At 45.5% G+C, this 27,464-nt stretch overlaps 1 protein-coding gene across 4 annotated transcripts in view; it reads right to left on the bottom strand.

Annotated features, from left to right (window-relative positions):
- Positions 1–25,636, bottom strand: part of LMOD1 (leiomodin 1) — a 51,982-nt gene extending 26,346 nt beyond the window's left edge. For all 4 annotated transcript variants that reach the window (XM_039533157.1, XM_039533158.1, XM_039533156.1 and 1 more), the window contains exon 1: positions 25,231–25,636. In XM_039533157.1, coding sequence (XP_039389091.1) covers positions 25,231–25,491 — 261 coding nt within the window. In that variant the 5' untranslated portion in view covers positions 25,492–25,636. The remainder of the gene's footprint in view (positions 1–25,230) is intronic.
- Positions 25,637–27,464: the final 1,828 nt, after the last annotated feature.

Raw genomic sequence — 27,464 nt, forward strand, 5'->3', positions numbered from 1 at the left:
TGGCACTGGCAAATTGACATTGGCTTCCAGTGTCAAGCAGGGATGCCATTGCTGTTGTTCAGACCCTGCCTGGCCCTAACCCATGAAAAGCTTATTTTCTGTTCTTTAGCCATTCCTTTCATTTATGTTAACAAGGGGCACAAACTTATTCCAATTCCTCTCTGGTCAGGCCGAGAGAGTCCACCACCTTTCTCTGCTCCCCAGGCCACTAGTCCTGAAACATGCTCCTACAGGACTGGAACACTGTTCTCCAGAGACTAACCTTTTCCTGGCCCTAAGTCTAGGCCTAAATTGGCCTTGCTTGCTGAACTGAATGCAGTGAATGGACCTTAAGATTTAGTTCTTTTGTCAAAAATGACATTTGATGGAAATAGCTCCATTTCCTTGTGGGTATTGTGAAGCGAGTGCTCAGAGATCCGATTAGGCTGCTGGATGCGTTGCACATAGAGAGTTCAGTTTCTCTAATAAACCCCATTTTTAGAAGTCAGGGCAAAACTGGGAGGCAAGATCAAACCAGTATCTTAGATGCCTATATACAAATGTGAGAAGTATGGGTAATAAGCAGGAAGAACTGGAAGTGCTAATAAATAAAACTATGACATTGTTGGCATCACCGAGACGTGGTGGGATAATACACGTGATTGGAATGTTGGTGTGGATGGGTACAGCTTGCTCAGGAAGGATAGAGAGGGGGGAAAGGGAGGAGGTATTGCCTTATACGTTAAAAATGTACACACTTGGACTGAGGTGGAGATGGACATAGGAGATGGAAGTGTTGAGAGTCTCTGGGTTAGGCTAAAAGGGGTAAAAAACAAGGGTGATGTTATGCTAGGAGTCTACCACAGGCCACCTAACCAGGTGGAAGAGGCTTTTTTTAAATCAACTAACAAAATCAACCAAAGCCCAAGATTTGGTGGTGATGGGGGACTTCAACTATCCAGATATATGTTGGGAAAATAACACAGACTATCCAATAAGTTCTTGGACTGCATTGCAGACTTTTTATTTCAGAAGGCTGAAAAAGCTACTGGGGGGAAGCTGTTCTAGATTTGATTTTAACAAATAGGGAGGAACTCATTGAGAATTTGAAAGTAGAAGGCAGCTTGGGTGAAAGTGATCATGAAATCATGGAGTTCACAATTCTAAGGAAGGGTAGAAGGGAGTACAGCAAAATAGAGACAATGGATTTCAGGAAGGCAGATTTTGGTAAGCTCAGAGAGCTGATAGGTAAGGTCCCATGGGAATCAAGACTGAGGGGAAAAACAACTGAGGAGAGTTGGCAGTTTTTCAAAGTGACACTATTAAGGGCCCAAAAAGCAAGCTATTCCGCTGGGTAGGAAAGATAGAAAATGTGGCAAAAGACCACCTTGGCTTAACCATGAGACCTTGCACGATCTAAAAAAGGAAAAGGAGACATAAAAAATGGAAACTAGGACAAATTACAAAGGATGAATATAGGCAAACAACACAGGAATGCAGGGGCAAGATTAGAAAGGCAAAGGCATAAAATGAGCTTAAACTAGCTACAGGAATAAAGGGAAACAAGAAGACTTTTTATCAATACATTAGAAGCCAAGGACAAGGTAGGCCCACTGCTCAGTGAGGAGGGAGAAATAGTAACAGGAAACTTGGAAATGGCTTAATGACTTCTTTGTTTCGGTCTTCACCAAGAAGTCTGAAGGAATGCCTAACATAGTGAATGCTAATGGGAAGGGGGTAGGTTTAGAAGATAAAATAAAAAAAAGAACAAGTTAAACATCTCTTAGAAAAGTTAGATGCCTGCAAGTCACCAGGGCCTGATGAAATGCATCCTAGAATACTCAAGAAACTAACAGAGGAGGTATCTGAGCCTCTAGCTATTATCTTTGGAAAACCATGGGAGACAGGAGAGATTCCAGAAGACTGGAAAAAGGGCAAATATAGTGCCCATCTATAAAAAGGGAAATAAAAACAACCCAGGAAACTACAGACCAGTTAGTTTAACTTCTGTGCCAGGGAAGATAATGGAGCAAGTAATTAAGGAAATCATCGGCAAACACTTGGAAGGTGGTAAGATGATAGGGAATAGCCAGCATGGATTTGTAAAGAACAAATCATGTCAAACCAATCAAATAGCTTTCTTTGATAGGATAAGGGAGAAGTGACGGATGTGGTATACCTAGACTTTAGTAAGGCATTTGATACGGTCTCACATGATATTCTTATCAATAAACTAGGCAAATACAATTTAGATGGAGCTACTATAAGGTGGATGAATAAATGGCTAGATAACTGTACTCAGAGAGTAGTTATTAATGGTTCCCAATCCTGCTGGAAAGGTATAACAAGTGGGGTTCCGCAGGGGGTCTGTTTTGGGACCAGCTCTGTTCAATATCTTCATCAATGACTTAGATGTTGGCATAGAAAGTATGCTTATTAAGTTTGCAGATGATACCAAACTGGGAGGGATTGCAACTGCTTTGGAGGATAGGGTCATAATTCAAAATGATCTGGACAAATTGGAGAAATTGTCTTAGGTAAACCGGATGACGTTTAATAAAGACAAATGCAAAGTGCTCCACTTAGGAAGGAACAATCAGTTTCACACATACAGAATGGGAAGAGACTGTCTAGGAAGTAGTACAGCAGAAAGGGATCTAGGGGTTATAGAGGACCACAAGCTAAATATGAGTCAACAGTGTGATGCTGTTGCAAAAAAAGCAAATGTGATTCTGGGATGCATTAACAGGTGTGTTGTGAGCAAGACACGAGAAGTCATTCTTCTGCTCTACTCTGCGCTGGTTAGGCCTCAGCTGGAGTATTGTGTCCAGTTCTGGGCACCGCATTTCAAGAAAGATGTGGAGAAATTGGACAGGGTCCAGAGAAGAGCAACAAGAATGATTAAAGGTCTTGAGAACATGACCTACGAAGGAAGGCTGAAAGAATTGGGTTTGTTTAGTTTGGAAAAGAGGAGACAGAGGGGACAGGATAGCCGTTTTCAGGTATCTAAAAGGGTGTCATCAGGAGGAGGGAGAAAACTTGTTCACCTTAGCCTCTAATGATAGAACAAGAAGCAATGGGCTTAAACCGCAGCAAGAGAGATTTAGGTTGGACATTAGGAAAAAGTTCCTAACTGTCAGGGTGGTTAAACACTGGAATAAATTGCCCAGGGAGGTTGTGGAATCTCCATCTCTGGAGATAGACATTTATCTAACCTACTCTTAACTATCCGGGATGGTCTAGACAGTATTTGGTCCTGCCATGAGGGCAGGGGACTGGACTCGATGACCTCTCAAGGTCCCTTCCAGTCCTAGAGTCTATGAATCTATAAGTCTGCAGTCTCCCTTCTGCCTGTTTCCTTTTTGAGCCCCTCCTCCCAGACAGGAGAATAAACACTGGCAAATGAAATGTAAAAGTACAATTAGGAAGGCCAAAAAAGAATTTGAGGAACAGTTAGCCAAAGACTCAAAAAGGAATTTAAAAAAAAATTTGCTAAGTACATCAGAAGCTAAACAATCAGTGGGGCTACTGGACGATCAAGGTGCTAAAGCAGCACTCAAGGACGACATGGTCATTGTGAAGAAACTAAATGAATTCTTTGCATTGGTCTTCACGGCTGAGGATGTGAGGGAGATTCCCAAACCGGAGCCATTCTTTTTAGGTGACATCTGAGAAACTGTCCCAAATTGAGGTATCATTAAAGGAGGCTTTGGAACAAATTAATAAATTAAACAGCAATAAGTCACCAGGACCAGATGGTTTTCACCCAAGAGTTCTGAAGGAACTCAAATGTGAAATTGCAGAACTACTAACTGTAATCTGTAACCTATCATTTAAAATCAGTTTCTGTACCAGATGACTGGAGGATAGCTAATGTGACGCCAATTTTTAAAAAGTTCCAGACGTGATCCCGGCAATTACAGGCCTGTAAACCTGACTTCAGTACCGGGCAAACTGGTTGAAACTATAATAAAGAACGGTCAATAAAGCAAACAGGATGTTAGGAATCATTAAAAAGGAGATAGAAAATAAGACTGAGAATATATTATTGCCCTTATATAAATCCATGGTACGCCCACATATCGAATACTGTGTACAGATGTGGTCTCCTCGCCTCAGAAAAGATATTCTAGCACTAGAAAAGGTTCAGAAAAGGGCAACTAAAATGATTAGGGGTATGGAACAGCTTCTGTACAAGGAGAGATTAAAAAGACTGGGACTGTTCAGCTTGGAAAAGAGACAGCTAAGGGTCGGGGAATATGATAGAGGTCTATAAAATCGTGACTGGTGTGGAGAAAGTAAATAAGGAAGTGTTATTTACCCCTTCGCATAACACAAGAACCAGGGGTGACCTGATGAAATTAATAGGCAGCAGATTTAAAACAAACAAAAGGAAGTATTTATTTATATAACGCACAGATAAATTCATGGAGGATAGGTCCATCAATGGCTATTATCCAGGATGGGCAGGGATGGTGTCCCTAGCCTCTGTTTGCCAGAAGCTAGGAATGAGTGACAGGGGATGGATCGCTAGACTATTCCCCATTATGTTCATTCCCATTGGGGCACCTGGTACTGGCCACTGTTGGAATTCAGGATACTGGGCTAGATGGACCTTTGGTCTGACCCAGTAAGGCCAGTCTTATGTTCTTATGTCCTATCTAATCTGTTGTGGATGTTCTCATTATCCATATTTAAAATTTCTATTTCTTTTTGGAAACCTGCTCAGCTCTTGGACACATTGATATCTTGAGGCAATGAGTTCCACAGGTTACATATGCTTCTTTAATTAAAACTTTTACATTTGTTACCTTTCAACTTGTATTAGGAGAGTGTAAATAGAAACACCAGATCAACCTTCTCAAATCATTCATTATTTTATACACCTTCATTGTGTTCCATAGAATATCAGGGTTAGAAGGGACCTCAGGAGGTCATTTAGTCCAATGCCCTGCTCAGAGCAGGACCAATCCCCAACTAAATCCCCAAATTGCCCCCTCAAAGATTGAACTCCCAACCCTCAGTTTAGCAGGCCAATGCTAAAACCACTGAGCTATCCCTCCCCCCTTTTCTTGCTGAGCCAAATAGTCTCAGTCTTTCCTCTCATGACAGTCTCTCCTGGCCTCTGATAATTCACATTGCCCAAATCCTAAACTCCTTCTATTTCTGCTGTATCTTTTTGGGGATGTGGTGACCAGAACTGGCCCCAGTATTCCAACTGAGGGTATATCATTCATTTATAGAATGACATCATCACATTTTCAACATTCTTTTCTACCCTGCTCTTTATGCACCCTAATATCTTGTTTGCTTTTTTGACTGCAGAGGTCCTTATTGAGCTGTCTACAATGGTGCCCACACCCTTTGCTGAGTGGTTATAATTAATATAGAGCCCAATAGTGGGGGGGTCTCAGTACTACAGATTATTTCTTCCAACATGCATTATCTTACACATGCCAATGCTGAATTTGATCAACCATCATGGCTTCCATTCAGGGAGCTTTGTTCTGTCCCTGTGAGGTTCCACGGTCTTCCCTTATAGTGACTAACCAAATGACATTTTGTGGCACCTGCAAATGTTACCACCTCACTTCACTTATTTCCCATTAACAAATATTGTAAATACATCTCCTCAGCTAGTGCAGAATGCAATGGCCCTCCAGTAGGTTGTGCTGTTGCAGGTGTACAATACCTGCAGTCTGCACAGCTTTCACATTCCAACGAAGTGGGTATTCACCCACGAAAGCTCATGCTTCAATACGTCTGTTAGTCTATAAGGTGCCACAGGACTCTCTGCTGCTTTTACAGATCCAGACTAACACGGCTACGCCTCTGATACTCAAGCTCTTGTTTATGATCCATGCAGCCCTAGCTGGTCTGGAGTCCAAGAATCCCTGAGTCTGCTTTTATCCTTGTTTGTTTGTCCCATTATGACTTATGATTACAGGACATGGTTGCTCCTGAGATGGGGCGTACAAACCCCACACTGGAAAGGAAGGGGCTAAAGAACTACTCTGGGCCCAGGTGCCCCCACCACACCACCCCCACACAGACTGGAAAAGGAGTATACAAGGGGGGCAGAGTGGCTCAGTGCCTGGCCAACGGGGAGCTGAGCTGACCTGCACCCCATGAGCCCTTGCTGCCTGAGGCCCGGCTGTAGCAACCTGTCTAAGCCCACAAAGAAGGGACCTGTACTTCTCTGAAGTCCAGAGACTCTAGCTGGTGTTTAGTTCTTGTCTTTACCTGGTGGGAGGAGAGGGGATTGGGAGGGTGTGATCCAGGAGGCAGCTGCAGAGCACTCCAGGGTGCAGGACTTAGCTGTCTGCCACTGGGACCTGGATCAGAGCCTGGTGGAGAGGGTGGGCATCTCCACTATCAACCCCTACAGAAGGGCAGCTACAGAAGTCGATCTATCCTTGATGAAGGAACCCTAGTTGGAGGAAAACCCTGAAAATACAAGGGTTTGGACCATAAAACCCTAGCCCAAGGGGGAAGCCCTGAGTCTCTTGGTTATCCCCAAGACTTCTCTGTTATTGGACTCTTATATACACCCCAAAAGGGATGGATTTGAACACAAGACCTGGCTGGAGGGCGGAGTCACTGGACGGAAAGAGTGACAAAGGGCGGGCAGTAGCAAGAAAGGAGGATGCCTGGGAGGAAGACAACCTGCCCCACACCCGCCTGACCACTAGGCAGTGCCGGCAATGAGTATGGCCCTTCCCAGAGCCTAGAAATGAATCATCTAGGTGTGGTTCCTGTGCAGAGCTTTCCCCTACAGAATCTGATCTCTCTGACCACTGGAGCTCAGGTTTGCCAGCCTCTGAGGCACTGTGTCACTGTCAGCTCCAATTCTTTAATAAGAATTTACCATTGCAGCATGCCTGGTGATGTATAATTACGAGTCAGTCATTTGGCCAACTCATATGTGTTGAATTTAAACTGACTGTGGGGTGTTTAGATGCTGTGGAAATGGAGCTGCATAAGTAATTAAATAAAAACAAAATTAAATTTAAAATGTCACTGCTGTGACCCCTGCTAGAGTCCTGTGTCCAGTTCTGGTGTCTACAATTCAAGAAGGATGTTAGAAAATTGCAGAGGGTTCAGAGAAGAGCCACAAGACTGATGAAAGGATTAGAAAACTGGCCTTGTAGTGACAGACTCAAGGAGCTCAATCTACTTAGCTTAATGAAGGGAAGGTTAAGAGGTGACTTGATTAGAGTTTATAAGTACCTACATGGGGAACAAATAAAATAATGGGCTCTTCAATCTAGTAGAGGAAGGTCTAACATGATCCAATGGCTGGAAGCTGAATCTAGACAAATTCAGACTGGAAATAAGGCATAATTTTTGTAATGGTAAGTTGTTGCAGTGGTTACTCTCACTAAGGGTTGTGGTGGATTCTCCATCAATGACAAATTTTAAAATAAAGATTGGATGTTTGTGTAACAGATATGCTCTAGGAATTATTGTGGGGCAGTTCTCTGGTCTGTGTTATAAAGGGGGTCAGACTAGATTATCACAATGGTCCCTTCTGGCCTTGAAATCTATGAATTAAGAAACACAAATGAAATTCAGGAGGCTATTTGGAGCTGGATTTTTTTTTTTTGCAAGGACAGTCATGAATAGGCACTGGCAGAGCCATCTGTACCAGCCCCTGGTTCTGGTGCCAAGGGCAAGTGAAAGACACATTGTCCCAGAAGGTGACGCTTAGCAGGAATACCCCCTTGGAATGCCTGGGAGGTTCAGTAGAGATAGACAGTACTATTTTCAAAAGTGCCTTAGGACCAGATTTTAAGATATTGAGGTGCCTAAAGAGATGAAGATACCCATACAGTGGGACTGTCAACACAGCATAGGCTCCTAGGGAGTCAGGCACTTTTGAAATCTCACTGGGCACCTATCTGCATCTTTGGGTGCCTGAATACCTTAGGCAAAAGTATTTATGGGACAGGTTTCCAGAGACCCAGATGCACAGAATGACTTGAGAGCCCTAACCATGGTGCTCTGGGATATTCCTATGTGGGGCTTGCCCCCCCTCTCCTCTTGAAGGCACTTTAGTTACAAAATTAATTGGGCAAGAGATAGAGTGAGAATAAATCAGTTGTGTCCTACCCCCTGGAGTCAATCACACTGTGTCCTTGGCCCAGTTAATAGTCAACAAGAGACTTAAGGAGACCTACTTCAGACTATCCCATAGTCCAGTGCTTAGGGCACTCACTTATGAGGTGAGGGATCCCTACTCAAAACCTCTCGCCTCGTCACACAGAGGGGGAAACTGAACTGAGGTCTCCCACATCCCAGGTGAGTGTGCTGTACACTGGGCTGATTGGTGATCCCTCGAATCGAGGGTGATCTCTACCACGGATTTACATATGGGTCCTGAGATAACTCAGGAGTCCGATTCTGGAACCACAAATCCGCCTGCATAGGTACAGACATTTCATGGCAGGCCAGCTGCCTGCTGGGAAAAAGTTCTTTTTCCTTCCTTCTCTCTCTCTCCAGCTTCAAGGGCAAGGTGCTTCTCCTGGAAGCGAGCCACTGCCTGATGAAGGATATGGCACCATTGGGGTTGGTTGGTGGCTTCCTCCTCCAAGATTGTGATGTTCACATCAGTTTTTCTTAAGATACGCTTTCAGTGTGTCTTTGTAGCGTTTTCTCTGACCACCGTGGGTGAGCTGAGAGTAGAGGACCTGTTTTGGGAGGTGAGAGTCTGGCATCCGCACACAATGTCTGGCCCAGTGAAGTTTGTGCAGGAGGATCATTGCTTCAATGCTGGTGACACTGGCTTCAGAGAGGATGAGGGCATTAGTGCAGCGATCTTGTCACTTGACGAGAAAGAGCTTCTGGAGGCATCATTGCTGGTACCTCTCCAGACTCTTGAGGTGCTGTCGATAGGTCACCCAGGTTTCGCATTCATAGAGGAGTGTATGAACAACAATTGTCTTATACACCTGAAACTTGGCATCTTGTCATAGGTCACAGTCCGTGAAAATGCGTCAGAGCAATTTCCCAAAGGAAGCACTTTCGCACGGGATCCTGTGCTGGATCTCACTGTCAATTTTTCCATTTTGAGAAAGTTGGCTACTCAGGTAGCAAAAGTGCTCAACTGTCTCCAAAGTCTGTCCCTCAATGGTGATTTGTGGTGGATCACGTGCAAGGCCTGAAGCAGGTTGCTTCTCACTATTCAGTGAGAGTCCTAGGTTTCGGTAAGCTTGTGCAAAAAAAAAATCCAGTGTAGACTGAAGGTCATTCTCGGTGTGCACAAGGATAGCACAGTCATCTGCATACTCAAAAAGAACAGGAGTACTTGTGGCACCTTAGAGACTAACAAATTTATTTCAGCATAAGCTTTCGTGAGCTACAGCTCACTTCTTCGGATGCATAGAATGGAACACACAGACAGGAGATATTTATACATACAGAGAACATGAGAAGGTGGAAGTATGCATACCAACAGGAAGAGTCTAATCAACTGAGATGAGCTATCATCAGCAGGAGAAAAAAAACTTTTGAAGTGGTAATTAAGATCAAGAATTAAGGCAAGAAATTTTCCTGTTGTAGATTATCAAGACATTGCCTTGCTAGTTTCTACACTCTGACTTATCTCCTTTCTTAAAGATTATAACAACGTTAGCATTTCTCAAGTCTTCTGGAATCTTCTCATACCAGATATGAAGAAAAAGTTTGTGGGGCTTTGTTACCAGTTCTTCACCTCCAAACTTGTAGACTTCAGCTAGTATGCCATCTGGCCCTTCTGCCTTGTTCTTCTTAGTTTGCATAATGGCTTGTGTTACTTCTTCAAGGGTGGGTGGGGGGGGAGGGTCAGTAAGAGATTCTCTTTCATGTCATTGTGCACTGGGATAGAGGTTATAAGAAAAGCCTATTTTTCTCCTCCCTCAGTTATGCACCTAAATACCTTTGAGGCCCTGGATTTTGAGGACTTCTGAAACTTTTACCCAGAACATGATACTTAAATAAAGTAGGGTCATCCAAATGAAGGGGCACATGGTCTATGGGCCAGGGGGTGAGACTTTTGCATCAAATGGAACAAACTGCAGTTATCTTCATCTGGAGAGATGGCCTATGGAGAGTAAAGCTTCTAAAAAGTGCTGGACTCTGGCTTGTCCCAAGTGTCTTGGCACCTACCAATTCAGCCTGATCACGCTGGTTGATAACTGGTCTGTTTACATTTCCTCTTCGGCTGGCCCACTGCTGCACCACCTAAACTCACCTAATTTCTCACACTTTACAGCACATTCAGAACAGATGGATACAAGTGAAATATTTGGTCCCAGTTCTGGTTGCTGCTCAATCTGGCCTGATGAGTCAAATGGAAACATGCCTCTTCCACAAGTATGAAAGTCCTAATCAGAAGTGACCTGATCTTGGTTCTCTCAGCAGGAGGTGGTATATTCATGGTCCCCTTCATTGCCTTATTTTTGCAATTTGGCTATTTCCTAGGGATTCTGTGGGTGTTATTTTATTTGCCACTAAGCTTTTGGTAAAAGGTAATGAGGGAACTGAGAAGGGATCATGCAGCTTCATCATGTGATATTTCACCATGATGATGTTTTTCCACCATCAATTCACAATTGGTTTGGAAACATTTGAAAAGAACCCTCTTCATTTGATGCTTCTATCCCCACACTGCACATGTTACCATGGGGGAAGATATAATTGCCCTGAAAATGTCATCTCCTATGAAATACAGCCTGAGAGTATGCATGCTCCAAAGTGCCACAGTGCCCAAAGAGACATGGGGAGGATTGAGTGACACAGCTGGTTCAGTGTGACTGCCTCATTGGGAGTTGAGTCAGAGAGGCCATTTTAATGTATAAATGATATAATAATGCTATGGGGGGAAAAGCGATACATAAAGCATCTGAATTCCCTTTCTGCTCTATAAGTCAGCTTACCAGCTAACCATAAATAGAAAATTCCCTCATCAGTGGGAGCTCAGTCCATATAAATTTAACAATACAGTGTCTCCATGTATTTCACTGCAGTCCTATATAGCTGTCCTATATGTAAATATGGAATGAAGATGCTTTTATAGTTTGGTTAGAAATTCAGAGCCATTTTCTCCCTCCATTTGTGCTCATAGATGGAACTAAGATTTTTCAGCTAGGAAGTTCATTTTTGGAACATCCTAAGAACCTCTGGCCAAACTTTATACTGCAACTCACCCAGTTCCTTTGGAAAACACAAACCCTTCAAATGTCTCTTTTCCGAATAGCATTAGAAACAAAATATTTTTATGCCATTGTCTTATACAGAATTTACATGAAAATGCAGTTCTTATCTGTGTGCATATCATCCTAATTGTTCCTGCTTTTCATTAAACTGCAAACTTTTCCTATTTCCATAGTTCACCCTTTTCCTTATTAACCAGACCATTGTGCTGTTCCTTTGCTGTCTAGGAGATCATACCCCTCATTGCAATGCTTGTTATGTTTCTAAAACACAAAGAGCAAACCTTTACTTTGTCTACAATAATTTTCATTTTAAACTTAAAAAAAATGGGGGGAAATTAAAAAAAAGGAAAGAACATAAGTAAAGCTTTAACAAAGCTTTTGATATGGTCTCCCACAGTATTCTTGCCAGCAAGTTAAAAAAGTATGGATTGGTTGAATGGACTATAAGGTGGATAGAAAGCTGGCTAGATCGTCTGGCTCAACGGGTAGTGATCAATGGCTCCATGTCTAGTTGGCAGCTGGTATCAAGCGGAGAGCCCCAGGGGTCAATCCTGGGACCAGTTTTGTTCAACATCTTCATTAATGATTTAGATGATGGAATGGATTGCACCCTCAGCAAGTTTGCAGATGACACTAAGCTGGGGGGAGAGGTATCATAGAATCTCAGGGTTGGAAGGGACCTCAGGAGGTCATCTAGTCCAACCCCCTGCTCAAAGCAGGACCAAACCCAACTAAATCATCCCAGCCAGGGCTTTGTTAAGCCTGACCTTAAAAACCTCTAAGGAAGGAGATTCCACCACCTCCCTAGGTAACCCATTCCAGTTCTTCACCACCCTACCAGTGAAAAAATTTTTCCTAATGTCCAACATAAACCTCCCCCTCTGCAACTTGAGACCATTACTCCTTGTTCTGTCATCTTCTACCACTGAGAACAGTCTAGATCCATCCTCTTTGGAAACCCCTTTCAGGTAGTTGAAAGCAGCTATCAAATCCCCACTCATTCTTCTCTTCTGCAGACTAAACAATCCCAGTTCCCTCAGCCTCTCCTCATAAGTCATGTGCTCCAGCCCCCTAATCATTTTTGTTGCCCTCCGCTGGACTCTCTCCAATTTATCCACATCCTTCTTGTAGTGTGGGGCCCAAAACTGGATGCAGTACTCCAAATGAGGCCTCACCAGTGCTGAATAGAGGGGAATGATCACATCCCTCGATCTGTTGGAAATGCCCCTACTTATACAACCCAAAATGCCTTTAGCCTTCTTGGCAACAAGGGCACACTGTTGACTCATATTCAGCTTTTCGTCCACCGTAACCCCTAGGTCCTTTTCTGCAGAACTGCTGCCCAGCCATTCGGTCCCTAGTCTGTAGCAGTGCATGGGATTCTTCCGTCCTAAGTGCAGGACTCCGCACTTGTCCTTGTTGAACCTCATCATATTTCTTTTGGCCCAATCCTCTAATTTGTCTAGGTCCCTCTGTATCCTATCCCTACCCTCCAGCGTATCAACCACTCCTCCCAGTTTAGTGTCATCTGCAAACTTGCTAAGGGTGCAGTCCACACCATCCTCCAGATCGTTAATGAAGATATTGAACAAAACCGGCCCCAGCACCGACCCTTGGGGCACTCCACTTGATACCGGCTGCCAACTAGACATGGAACCATTGATCACTACCCGTTGAGTCTGACCATCTAGCCAGGTAGATACGCTGGAAGGTAGGGATAGGATACAGAGGGACCTAGACAAATTAGAGGATTGGGCCAAAAGAAATCTCATTATGTTCAACAAGGACAAGTGCAGAGTCCTGCACTTAGAAGAGAAGAATCCCATGCACCGCTACAGGCTTGGGACCGACTGGCTAAGCAGCAGTTCTGCAGAAAAGGACCTGGGGATTACAGTGGACGAGAAGCTGGATACGAGTCAACAGTGTGCCCTTGTTGCCAAGAAGGCTAACGGCATATTGGGCTGCATTAGTAGGAGCATTGCCAGCAGGTCAAGGAAAGTGATTATTCCCCTCTATTTGGCACTGGTGAGGCCACATCTGGAGTACTGCATCCAGTTTTGGGCCCCCCACTACAGAAAGGATGTGGACAAATTGGAGAGAGTCCAGTAGAGGGCAATGGAAATTATTAGGGGGCTGGGGCACATGACTTATGAGGAGTGGCTGAGGATACTGGGCTTATTTAGTCCGCAGAAGAGAAGAGTGAGGGGGGATTTGATAGCAGCCTTCAACTACCTGACAGGGGGTTCCAAAGAGGATGGAGCTCGGCTGTTCTCAGTGGTGGCAGATGACAGAACAAGGAGTAATGGTCTCAAGTTGCAGTGGGGGAGGTGTAGGTTGGATATTAGGAAATACTATTTCACTAGGAGGGTGGTGAAGCACTGGAATGGGTTACCTAGGGAGGTGGTGGAATCTCCATCCTTAGAGGTTTTTAAGGCATGGCTTGACAAAGCCCTGGCTGGGGTGATTTGGTTGGGGTTGTTTCTGCTTTGAGCAGGGGGTTGGACTAGATGACCTCCTGAGGTCTCTTCCAACCCTAATCTTCTATGATTCATGACAGAGAGTACGGGATGTGTGTCTGTTCTGCAACCAGATATAGAATGGCTGAGAACAGAGTCCATGTGTACCCTTCTCTGTAGTTACAGGGGGAGTGTAAAACTGATCATCTGCACATTTTTGCTGCTGGTAAACTCCATTTATGAGCAATTTAATATAATAAAACATTCTTCTCTGTTTGATAATCAAGAAGTTAGGTGAACAAAGATGAAATGAGCCCCCCCCCCCAAACTACTAATATAGCCATATAGTGCAAAGTATCTGTATTTTCTAAAGGATCTGAAGACACAAACAGGTACTGCAGAGAGCTAGATATCATACCTGCAAAGTCTCAAGTGTCTTTCCCCTGTTTTTAAAGAACTGATTGTAGGTTATGATACCTTGCCTATTCCATATTCCAGAAGCTGGAGTGGATTTAATTCCCTATAATTAAAGTTAATAGAGAAAGAAAGGGGATTAGTTGTTCTATTCCAGATTGTTAGAGAATGTTTATCCAAAGGCTTCATTTTGGTGTTTTGTAAACATTATTGTAAGAAAGAGACATATAGGCCCCTGGGATTGAGAGTGGTCACTGCCTGTTCCATCTCCAGCTGCTGTCTGCTGGAATAGCCCCTATCCAGAACAGACACACAGTGTCCAGTCTGCATTCACTTTTCAGTGTACTCTCTCTGTGTGTTAGTGTGGGGGGGGATGCATGTCCCACTGCCTCTCCCCCATTCCTGGACCCACAGCAGCATCTGTCTTCCTTCCCCAATTTCACAGAAAGTGGGTGATCCACATGCAGCTAGGGAGGATAACCTCGCACACCCCCATGGTCATTGCTACAGCCTATTCATTGCTTTGCAGACCAGGCTAAATGAACCCCAGACAGTGAGGTTACAGGCAGGGCCAGTGCAAGGAAGTTTTGCGCCCTATGCAAAACTTCCACCTTGCGCCCCCCCCCCCCCGCCCTGCAGCAGCTCCCCATCCCACTCCACCCTGAGGTGCGCCCCCCCATGGCAGCTCCCCCCCCCCGGGGAGCCGTGCAGCACCTCCCCACCCCAGCTCACCTCTGCTCCGTGTTCTCCCCGAGCACGCCGCCCCCGCTCTAATTCTCCTCCCCTCCCAGGCTTGTGGCGCCAAACAGCTGATCAGCGCCGCAAGCCTGGGAGGCGGGAAAAGTGGAGCAGTGATCGCACACTTGGGGAGGAACCACTGTTAAAAAAAAATAAAAAATGGGGGCACCGCTTTTTGGCGCCCCCAAATCTTGGCACCCTAGGCAACCGCCTAGTTCGCCTTAATGGTAGCACCGGCTCTGGTTACAGGAGACCATGACAATGCCCAGAGCAAGGTCTACAGGAGGAGAAGTGTGTGTTGGGGAGGGGGGAGGAGGGGAGAAAGAGAGATGGCGTCCAGAGTCAATGAAGGAACATGCCTGGCAAGTCTACAGAAATGGCTGGTAAACAAGAGTAGCAGAGTTTAAATGCACAGTGTTAGTCACAAAAATCATTAACATGTTTAGAAAATGATACAACCATTTGTTTTCGTCTTTTATGATTTCACTCAAGCCTGGCCCAGCTACTCAAATCTGGAGCACGTTTTTTCTAAACACTCAGGAAAAAAAATAAAATAGCAAGCTCAGGAGTATGCCCATGCAATTTAAGAAACTCTCTCGAATCTCCACAGCTTCCACACAGAGTTAAAGTTTCACAGATTTAGCTTTTGGTGGCATCGTCTTCCAAAGATGACAAGCATTAATCCTGTATTCAGGATTGCACAGCATGAAGTACTGCACCAGCCCAAGTAACAATTCAGAGAGAGTACTAGGAACCTTTGGGAGACCTTTGCTGGGAACTCAAGTATACGTTTTTGGTGCTATAGACTGCTGCTCTCCAACTGAATATTGTTTTCATATATTGGTGCCTCTCTTAGAATTAGCAGCAAAGAGTCCTGTGGCATCTTATAGACTAACACATATATTGGAGCATGAGCTTTCATGGGTGAATACCCACTTCGTTGGATGCATGTTGGTCTCTTAGAATTGGTTCCTTGGGGCAATCCAGTCAAAATTAAAGGAGATTTTCAGCCAATATTACATCAGTTAGGGATAACACCCAGTGTTTCCATTGCTCTACATTCTCCAACTGTTCTCTGAAAGCTAGACTCCTCAGATGCAGTACATTTGGAGTATGTAAACTACTTCTGAGATCCCTTTTCAGTGCTTGTTAATACTGAAACATGGCACGAAAGAGCAAAGTTCTGCCCAGCAGCAATGTTATTCAACAACAGATAAACTGTATTGATCCAAAGCATAGGGAAATCCTCAGGCATATTGGTTCAGACAAAACCTCCTGTAGGACATGGGACATGTGAACAATAGGAGGCACTTGAAGGTTTAATTGCTCTGAAAAGAGTCTGTCCTCTGAATATTAGGGTATGTGAAGACCATTCCCAAAGATTGGGAATAACAGAGGTGTTGGAAAACTCAGCAGAGGTAGCTCAAATTCTCTTTTGGGGAGGGTTCATTTTTTAAGTTTTGTGAGGCTATCTAGTGCTCAGAAATACAGAGACCTTTAGGGACAGTCAGCAGCTGCTCTGCACATTTGCCAATTTACCAATACCCTGACTTGCAATACCTACTGCTGTTCCACTCCTGGTCCCCCAATGAGCTTCACTCCTGGCTTTCAGAAGCCCCTGCTATTCCAGGGCCAAATCCCAAAGTGCTTACTCAGGCAAAACTCCACTCCTTCTGGCTTATGTTTCCAGGCTCCATGACTGGAAAGTGGGTTGCTGATCTGAAGTGTCTAACGGTGCAGTTTGGGAGACCCTAGAAGAGAACCCCCATAAAACAGTATTTATTTTTGTTACTAGGATAGTGCCCCAATGTGCTAGCACTTTTCACACACAGAAGAAAATGCAGTCTCTGCTCAGGTTGGTGTGAAAAGCATAGAGTTATTGTTGTGAGTGAGGCTGTGGATGGATGAGGACTCTAAAGGAGAATCTAAAATTCCCACCATGTGTAAAAGGGGCAGAGAAGCAAAACAAAGAGTCAGTATATTGACATGGAGGGTGGAGGAAGCACCAAGGCCCACAGGTTTCTGCTGTAGGGGTGGAGGAGGGGGTGAGGGCTCCAGCTGGGGGTGTGGCCTCTGGGGTGAGTGCAGGGATGAGGGGTTTGGGATGCAGGAGTGGGCTCTGGGCTGGGGCTGAGGCGTTTAGAGTGTGGGAGGTGCTTCGGGCTTCAGGAGGGAGTTTGGGTGCGGGAAGTGGCTCAGGTGCTGGGGCAGGGGATTGGGGTGAGGGCTCTGGGGTGGGACTTGGGATGAGGGGTTTGGGTGCAGGAGGGGGCTCCAAGCTGGGGACAAGGGTTTCAGAGTATGGGAGGGGGCTCAGAGTTGGGGCAGGGGGTTGGGGCACGGGAGGGGGTGAGAGGTGCAGGCTCCAGGCACCGCTCACTTCATGTGGCTCCTGGGAAGCAGCTGGCATGTCCCTCTGGCTCCTAGGCCTAGGGACAGGCAGAGGGATCTGTGCGCTGCCCCTAATCTCAGGCACTGCCCCTGCAGCTCCCATCGGCTGCCATTCCTGGCCAATGGGAGCTGCAGAGCCAGTGCTCGGGGCGGGGCAGCGTGTGGAGCTGTGCTTAGGAACTGGAGGGACATGCCGGGTGCTTCTGAGAGCCATGTGGAGCGGCTGCTGTGGCCAACTGGACTTTTAATGGCTCGGTCAGCTGTGCTGTCTGGAGACGCCAGGGTCCCTTTTCGACTGGGCGTTCTGGTCAAAAACTGGACACCTGGAAACCCTAGTGCCGATGTTTCTGCCAGTGAGGTTGTGCACAGCCACCTCAGTTTGGGTGCCTGGGCACCTACCTCCTGCCCAAGCTCCAGTGGGATCTTCAAACTAGTTATCCCTCCTCCTCTTGCCTGGGGGCCCAATTCAGAAGGCATGCTCAGAGCATGCCTCGACCTCCCCAAACAGACTGGGGAAGAGGGAGAAGTAGCAAGAGCCTTTAGCCTACTGGTTCACACACTCCCCAGGACAAGGGAGACATGCTCAATTCCCCACTCTGTGGAGCAGGGATTTGAACATTAGAGCCCTGACTAATGGACTATGGGAAGCTCTGGGGCGGGTCACCCTCTCTCTCTCTCTCTCTCTCCTGTTGAAGCTGTTCCACTGTATATAAATAGTTAAATACACGGGGAGCCAGACAAAGAGAGTCTATAGCCCAGGGGTTAGAGAGCTCAGCTGAGGCACCCAAGTTCAAATCCCTGCTCCCCAGTAGGTGGAAGTGGATCTGCAAGTGTACTCTGCTCACTGGGGTAATGGTCGTATGGGAGGCTTCCTGTCCTGTTTCTTGCAAAAAGGAGCTTGGGCATCGAACTTCAGGAGAGGTTTCACAGCAGAAAGCCCCAAGCACAAATAGGCCCATAGCTTCCTTTGAAGGGTGGGGCTTAGCTCACACCCTTCTCCTTGGCATTTTCATTGGTTAGTTTGGGTGGCTCCCCAGTCGGCAGGCAGGCTTTTGAAGATCCCATTCTTACGCTTGTATCTCTCCCCATGCATTGTATGGGAAGCCTAGGCAACTGACCTAGGGGTGTGCATTCCATTGGGAGCGGAGGCCCTAAAGGTGCTCAGCATTACAGTACCAAAGTCCCTTTGTTCTAAGCCCTAGAGTCTGAGCCTACAGGCACCCACCCTTTTCTGGAGCAATTCCATTTCTTGTCACCTGTCCCTGCACCCAAGTCACCAGCAGGATTCCAAGGAGTGCCATAGCATCAGCATATAACCCTTCCTAAGCTGCTCATGACACTTGCCAGGAAGGTGGAACAAGCCCTTGGGGCACGCCACAGAGCACAGAGAGGTAGGGGTCATTGGTTCCCTGCTCCAGCAATGGGAATTCCAGGGTCTCAGGAGAGACGCCACATGAATCCAATGGCGAGGGCAGCACATACCAAACCAGGTGCTATCCCCTGGGGGTAACCTTGTTAACCCAAATATGTCGGCACATGAGTGTCATGTGAGCACACTACTGAGTGGATTAAAAACAACTTTAATAAACCGCACAGAGCAGGAGTGCTAAGGGTACAGATCTGGATTTGAAAGAAGTGTGTGTGTGTGTGTGTGTGTGTGTGTGACCCTGTCACATACACCCCCTTTCCTGCCTATAAAGTCCCCAGAGATAGTGCGTGTACAGAACATAAACGAAGAGGAGAGGATCTAGCAAATAGTTAGCAGAAATAACTCTAGACAGAACCCAGCAGGACAACTCTTTACCCAGTTCCTCAAGCCCCAAAACTACAGAGAGACACAGACAGACAGAAAGGAAACCCAAAGCACAATTCCTGGTGCTCAGTAATACTCTCCCCACAAGAACAGCCTCCCCTCTCCCCCACATATATATGCCAGTGAATTTCACTCAGTGATTCCAGATCGAGCCCATAGCCTGTGATTGAATTAGAGCTTATTGTTTAGAAAGAGACATCTAATCCTGGTTAAAGACTTCCAGCAATGGAGAATCCATCACGTCTCCTTTGGTACACTGTGCCAATGGTTAATTACCCTCACCATTAAAAATGTGCCCCACATCTCTGGCCTGCTTCAGCTTCTAGCCATTGGATCTTGTGCTGCCTTTGTCTGCTAGATTACAGAGCCCTCTGCTACCAGAAATCTTGTAGATCCCTGACCTAAATTTCACCTCAATGCCTAGTTTCACACAAGCCCCCTGATACATGGATCTCTGTTCAGGTCTGAGGTTCTGTTAAGTGATTCTAAAGAGACATGTTCCTAAGGCTAATGACTGAACTGGGAGATATTTTCACTCACTAGCAACAAGAAACAAAGGTTCATTAATGCATAACCAAGATGTGGACTTGGCTCCCCAGTGCAGAGAAGCTCACTTCTATTTTGGGTTGTTTATAAACAGCTTCATGGTTACCCAAGTTTGCCCTTTTCACCTCACTCCTCCAAGATTCAGCAGGCATTTGGGGTATCTGGAGCTAGTCCTCAGAAAACAAAAAAAATCAGATACTTCAAGGGTTAGCAGGGCTGAGACCCTCTCTGTACAATACCATAGTTTGCTCCTGTATATTTTGTCAGATCCAGGGAAACTGATCAGTTCTTCCCAAAGAAGAGCTACAGCAGAGCTAGAATTGTCTCCAAGTGCTTCAAAGAGTTCTCATAAATATTAATACTCTGCTACTAAGAAGAAGGGGGGGAGGGGCGGCAGGAAAAGTAGGATGTGTCTACAATCCACACCCACATTGGTAAGTATCATTTTAGCCTAGCAGTCTGGTCAAAATCTCTTTAAAAGATTGGTATTTGAGATATTAGCAAAATTCTCGCCACTGCCTGGGTTAGCGTGAACAGCCCTCCTCCTGTAATTCTTGTTAAAGGCACTGCAATGTTAAACAAAACCAGGCAAGCTGTGGGGAGGTTGTAAGGGCTCTGTATTGCCTGTCATTGGACCTGTGAACACACATGCTGCCTTGCAAAGTTAGCTGCTTAGCAATAATGTCATGCAGCATGAGGTTCTAACATGGAGCTAGAAAGAAAATCCCCCTGAATATTTAATATTCATGTCCTTTTTCTACAATGTTTCAGATTCAGGCACTTTCTATAGTTTAAGGAAGGGAGGAAAAAATGGTCTGATTTCCAGTTACTGGAAACTCAGAGCCAATAGATAGTAAAATCTTTAAGATGTTTCCAAAGTCATTACAGTCAAAAGAAACTTTACGCCCCTCCCTTGTTGGTCCTTGCCCCGTCCCTTCCTCCCCCGTGCTTCCAATTCTGTTTTCTGCTTGTAACATTTTTGCTTGATTTATTTAATCAGGAGCACGAGACCAAATACATGCGGGCTTGTAAAGCACAAAGCTGAAAGCTAAGTGACTTCACCCCCTCCACAAGATGCAATAGTAGTTCCAAATGTACAGCCAAAGATTATCATGATATAAAATCTATACACAGGGAAAGTGATTTGTGTAGTCACTGGGCATTATTGCCATTGCATTAACTGATGACACAGAGCAAATCAGAAAGCTCCAGCTGTGTCCTGTATGCTAAAGCAGTCTAACAAAATAATAGTAATTTTGTACATGCCTCCTAAATTCTAGAGCAGGCCTGCACAACATGCGGCCCGGGGACCGCATGCGGCCCGCGGGGGCTCATGGTGTGGCCCACAGGGGATGAGACGGTGGGCTCACTGTGAGGCTGTGGGGGGTGAGTAGGCAAGTGGCGGGTGAGGGAGGGGGGCTGAAGAGGTGGGTGGGCAGTGGCAGGGGGTGACGAGGCAAGGCAGGGGGGTTGGGAGGCTGAGGAGGCGAGCGGGCGGGCAGTGGTGGGGGTTGAGTAGGCGAGCCGGGGGAGTGAGGGGGTGGGAGGTGAGCGAGGAGTCAGTGGCTGACCTGTCCTACTGATCTGGTCTGGCTCCCATCCCCTCTCCAAGGGTTGCAGCTGTCTGGAGGTGCCTGCCTTCCATGCCTTCCTTATTCGCACCTCATTCATTCAACAGGGCAATTGATTACAAAGTGGGGGGGGGAATCTTATTCTACTAGCAAAAAGACATTTTTCTTTTACCTTAATTATACTATCTTAGGGGCCCGCTATAACATAATACTAAGATTCAATACTGCTGTTTCAGTGGGGCAGCGCTGGGGAAGGAGGGTTTGTTTCCGCGGGGCAGGCGGTGCTGGGGTATTTCAGGGAGGCTGGGGTCAGCAGGGCTGGAGGGTTCAGCCCTCAGCTGTTTTCTTTGGAGTAATATGGCCCTCACCGCTTTACGAGTTGTGCAGGCCTGTTCTAGAGTAATGAAAGTGGCCTGCTTTCGGTGATAGCCACTGTGGTCGTATGAGCTCTATCCCAATCTGTGTGGCCCAGGACAGAGCAGAAGGCACTGAACTGTTAGTGCTGGGACTTGGTATTTTACAAGTGCTAATCTCCAGTTCCTAACAATGCCAAGACGGGGGAAGGGCTGGAGGGATATTTTTTGTTTTCCCTCCAGGGATGGAAATAGAAGAAGTAAGTTAGCTCCACAATATCCAATTACTGCAACGCAATCTAATGGGGCCAATTTTACCTAAGAGTTTGACCAACAGCCAATATCCTTTGTATTCCACAGGCTGAGGGTCAACTAAGAGAGAAAGCAGCACCCTCAAGATGCCAGGACCACAGCCCCATCTTTCCAGCCACAGAGCAACTGACCTCGCTGTTCTCCTTCAAATCTCTTCTTACTGTGCACTTCTACTCTGAAAAGTGAGTCACTCCCACAGTCCTTCCCCTCACCCACTCCACCACAAAGTCCTTCCCCTACAACACACATACCCACACCCCTGGGGTGAATTTCTAACTTATTTAAAGTTCAACCTTAATGACAACATTCCTAGCTTTCTAGTTTTCGGAAAATCACGTTTTCCTTCCTCTTCCTTTATATTACAGATACTGTCTCATCTAACTCCAATTCATGGTTGGTGTTGCCTGTGAATAAAAACTATGTGCCATCATCATAGATGCCAAATGCAAGAAGTAGCAGAAGCCTTCTTACAATCTATTGAGAACCAGCGCATCTCATGCAGCCTGATTATTTAGGCTTTCCAAATGACAGCTCTTGAATGCTCACTGTGAACTTGGGTTATCTGCATGCCATTGCAGAACGCTGACTGTCACAAGCCCTTCCTAACATCATTTGTTAGATTCATAGACCAGAACGCCAGAAAACACCATTGTGATCATATAGTCTGACCTTCGGCATAACACAGGCCAATGGACTGAATTAATTCCTATTTAAACTAGAGCAAATCTTTTAGAAAAACATCCAGTTTTGATTTTTAAATTGTGAGTGATGGAGAACCCACCACAGCCCTGTGTAAGTTGTTCCAATGGTTAATTACTCTCACCGTTAAAAATGTGGACCTTATTTCTAGGCTGAATGTCTAGCTTCACCTTCCAGCCAGTGGATCTTGTTAGACCTTTGTCTGCTAGACTGAAGAGCCCTCTGTCATGAAATTGCTGTTCCCCATGTAGGTACCTAGGGCTCCAAAAAGGGACTTAGGTACTGTAATGTGTAACTCCAAGGTGCCTGGCCACCCCACAGAATTCTCAGCCCTGTGTTAGGTGTCCAGGCTCCCTATACAATGCGTTGAGAGAGTTAGACATCCAAGAAAGGGATCTCAGAAGCCAACAAGCTGCCTAAGCTGTCCAGGAGTGAAATGTATCCAAAAACAACACACCAAAAAGCCATCCTATTAGAGACCTGGGTTCAAGTCCCTTCTCCAAATCAGGCAGAACAGGGATGTGAACATGGGTCTCCCCCAGCCCAGCTGAGTGCCCTGACCCCTAGCATGAGATGCACACACAATATCAGCAATGCTTAAGTTGGACTTAGGCACCCGAGGACCTTTGTTGATCTAGACCTTATAGGACTGATCAACAAACTCTTTTCTTTTGTTATTGAGAATGAACTCCTACAGTAAGGCAGGGTTTCTAATCCTTTAATCAGTCTCATGACTTTTCTCCAGTTTATCAACATCCTTCTTGAATTGTGGGCACCAGAACTGGACACCGGATTCCAGTGGTAGTTGCTCCAAATATATGACCCAAACACGGGGGTAATATAACCTCCCTACTCCTACTCAAGATTCCATTCTTTACACAACCATTTGTTTTATGATAACAGGAATTCTTCATTTGGCCTGGTTTACATGCCAAAGAGCACATCTCCCATTGCATGCCAGTCAGCAAGTGAGAGAATAAATTTGGACCTGTGATACTAAGGTGAACTGTACTTTACAGCCACAGTATCTAGACAGTGAGTTGTTAAGTACAGGCTCTGGGAGTGGGCAGAAGTCCATCAACCTACACAGAATGTCCCATATAGATAATTGTGGAAGTCAGTGAGTGCCCTGCTAGAGAAAAACGGCCAGGCCACATCAGAGTGAGACCAAATCTCCCAGGTATTCAAACCATGGGGGGTGGGGAGAGGAGAGAGAAATATTTAACTCTTTAGATATCAAATATCTCGTTTGCTCCTTCTAAATCTGCAATTTTCTTCCCCTTAATATTCTGGCAGCACCCAGAAGCCCTAACCAGAATTGAGGCTCTATTACAACAAATACCATACAAATACATAAGATGACACAATCCAGGGCTCAAAGAGTTTACAGTCTAGTCTAGGGCTTGATTACTCAGCTGTGAGCTAGCAGATTCAAGGTGTTCCTAGATAAACTGGAACAAGTAAGAAATTAGGGTCAATACAGACTGTTAAAATGGGTATTTCACATAAGCCTTTACTATGCTTACACCGTTTATATTCCTCAGCCTTGTCCTCTTACAGCATATACAGTCAGGCCTGGGACATGGAAGCTTGAAGACAAGTAGAGGGACCTATCATTCAGCCTTTTGGGTGCGGCTCTAGTTTGCCATAACAAAAAAACCCTTGCAGAAAATTGCAAATACGAGCCAACATTTCCCCACCCTCCCAAGGCTGAAGCAAATGCTGTGTATTCCTACTCCAGAGGGTAATAAATGTTGCAGAGAAATGAAATTGGCTTCCATCAAAGCTACATACAAGAAGCCACAAGCCAAACTACTCATCAGCTTCAAGGCTGAGAGCAAGCCATTGAAAGAGAGAAATTCACAGTACCTGAGAAACTGATGAGACTTTCCAGGTAGAGAGAAAGAGAAACAGAAAAAAAGTATAAATAAACCCAACTCTAACAAGAGTGAACTTCAGTTGAATTATGTTTACAGTAAAAAATCACAAACCAAATAGCTTAGTGCAGGGGGTCTCAAACTGGGGGTTGTGAGCTGTCAGCCTCCACCCCAAACTCTGCTTTGCCTCCAGCATTTATAATGGTGTTAAATATATTTTTTAAAGTGTTATTAATTTCTAATGGGGCTCACACTCAGAGGCTAGCTATGTGAAAGGGGTCACCAGTACAAAAGTTTGAGAACCACTGTTTAGTACATTGCAACACCTACTTCTGACACTGATTTTCATAGGACAGCAAACCCACCTACCACCTTTTCTGCTATTCCAATAAATCTTTCAAATATTTGTATATGATGAACTGAAAAGACTGGGGTAGTGGAACTCTCCAAAACCAAAGAGAACAAATGTGGAGAAACACACAACTGTGGATTGTTTTAATGCACTGAAATCTTGAGGTGTGTTCTGGTGGGAAAAGCTGTTTCCCAAAAAAGCCTTGCCAAAGGATGTTAACCTTACATTAATTAGTAGATTACCAAAGTCAAACAGAAATACATTTCCGGGCAGTAGCAAGGGCTTCTGTACTTCTGAATAATGTTGGGCTTTCAAGAATTCCCCTGACCCCTTCCCAATGCATCTGCCCATCCCCTGAATAGAAAGGGATGCTGTTTAGATTTCTCAGAACCCAGCCATGGAGCATGCTGGCTCACTTTCCTACATATCAATTATTCATAAATGTTGGTTTCTATTCTGTCCCCTAAGTTAGCCTGATGGAGTTCTCTCCAAATGTCCCTGTTTACAACTCAAATACTGGCAGATGTGACTTACATCCACTGACAGTTCCCTCTGAATAAGTTTCTTCGTCTCCTTTTCACAGTAGTTGAGCATTGCTTCTCGGTTGTATAAGCCAGTTGAGTGCTTGTCAGTTTGGTTTCTCTGTCTGAGCCCCACAGGGATATTTCCATCTGGATCAGCCACATCCAACTCCTTTTCTAGCTCTTCCATCTCCTCTGGAGACAACGTAGACAATAAGCTATCAATATCTGGATCTTCACTGACTTGCCTTCTGTATTTTGCTACCCTGGACATCTTGGCAGTTTAGGTGAAGCACAGCTATGATGATGTGCAAAGCCAAAGAGTCTAGGAAAATTAGTTAAGTAATAGAAGACTAGAAGTTACTTCCCCCCTCCCCACCATTCAGGTGCTGAAGTGTTAAATCTAAGCAGCTCTAACTTACTGCAACCCCGGATAAATTGGTTATAAAGGGAGGACCTGGGTTGGTACAATAGCTGGCCAATTACATTTAACAGCTGTACAGCCTGGTTCAGAAAAACCAATCAGGAAAAGCAGGAGGAGGGCTTTCTCTCTGTCAGAGGAGTTTGAAACCTGAGGACATTCCAGGGAATCTGGAAGAGCTGCATGACCAAATTTAGTACTGAACATTTAGCCTTTTAAAGGCAATGGGACAACACAGTGAGAAAATATGCAAAAATGCACAAGCTGCTAGGCTGGGGCTTTGAACTTAGGGAGGAAAGAACCAGAGCTGCAGATCCTTAGAATGCATCCATATGCAGCTTCAAGATCTGATAGCAAAGGCATTAAAGCTACTTGTAACACACAGTTTGCTTCCCCATCACAGGGGTGAAATGTGTAGTTGGAACTCACATTCTGTCAATTCCCAGCTTTCTGCTGAATTTGATAACAGTATGCGGGAGACCATTATATGCCTGCACAGCATTTAAGAAAGTTTTCATTTTCACAAAATGTTCCCTGTATATATTTACAGTTCCCTGAAATCACTTACAGTCTCCCGTCCTTTTAAAGCAAATCTGCATTCTTTCATTTGGAAGCGCATACAATTCCTGCCTTTCAAAAAAATCCATGCGTATACTGGATATTTCTGGCTATGGTTTTTGTAAAATTGCAGACAACTATTGCCTGATTGGTATGTGTATTGGGTGAGTGTAGTGGGGTGGTCACCCTGCTCCGGCCCTGAAGGGGTTAAAGCAGCCCTGGAGAGGGCTGCAGCTGGGAAAAGGTAGGCTGATGGGGGAAAGCAGCCATAGCTGTGGCCAGTGTAATCAGGGCCCAGCTGGCCCTTATAAGAGGGCTGTGGGCCAGAAGTTAACATACACTCTCTCTTGAGTGAGGGAGAGAGGGACTGGGACCGAGGCCTACCTGCAAGCTGAGAAGGGTACCTGAGGTGGAGCAGTGCTGGGGAAGGGTAGAGGGTGCTCCAGGCAGGAAAACCCCCAGGTTGCAGGTATTGCTAAAAGGGTCAAATAGGTACTGGGGCTCCAGAGATAGGACCTGCTGTCTTTGCCTAACACCCTTGCCAATGATGAGTGGTTTACAGACTGCAGTCTGCCCTAGGCACTGGGGGCTAGATGATGACTGGCAGTAGCCACTAAGGCAAGATGGTTTTGGAGGGTAGGGGTTCCCCTGGGAAGGGAGACCCAGAGCAAGGGGGTACTGTGATGGGCAGAACCCCTGGGCGAAGGGCACCGGGGTCTGGGAGGGACACAGGGCTAGCAGCAGATGACACTGGCCTACAGAGGGCACTCTAGGCTGGAAAGAGCTAATTGCCATGATGCCCAGCAGGAGGCACTGTGCTGGTGAGTCTCAGCCCATCACAGTGAGCAACAGTGGCTATCCAAAAAAAAAACAAAAACCAAGAGAAACCCACTGTTTTGAAAGAAGTGAGATGCTGAGGAGGACGAAGTGGGAAAATGGGTATCTTTTTCTGGACAGGGTACCTGGCCAGATCTGCAGCAAGCAGACTGGATGACTGTAAATTCCGGGAGCTGTCAAAGGTTTGTAATTGACAGTTTTATCTTCACATCATCTTGGCTCTTAATCATATTTTTCTTTTATGGAGGTATTAGCATAGCTCTAAATGGCCTACCTTCCCTATAGTATGCCAGTGTGAGTGCTTGGTGTATTAAAATATCTGTTCCCAAGTTAACTGCACTTCTGACCCCTTTGTAGCCCCCTGGATGATCTCTCCCCCCTCCCCCCCCCCTTAAGTCTCAGGTCTTTAGCCGTCACCTTTCTCAGAGCAG

This window comes from Mauremys reevesii, linkage group 4 (assembly GCF_016161935.1).
Source record: "Mauremys reevesii isolate NIE-2019 linkage group 4, ASM1616193v1, whole genome shotgun sequence".
NCBI classification, from domain to species: Eukaryota; Metazoa; Chordata; order Testudines; family Geoemydidae; genus Mauremys; species Mauremys reevesii.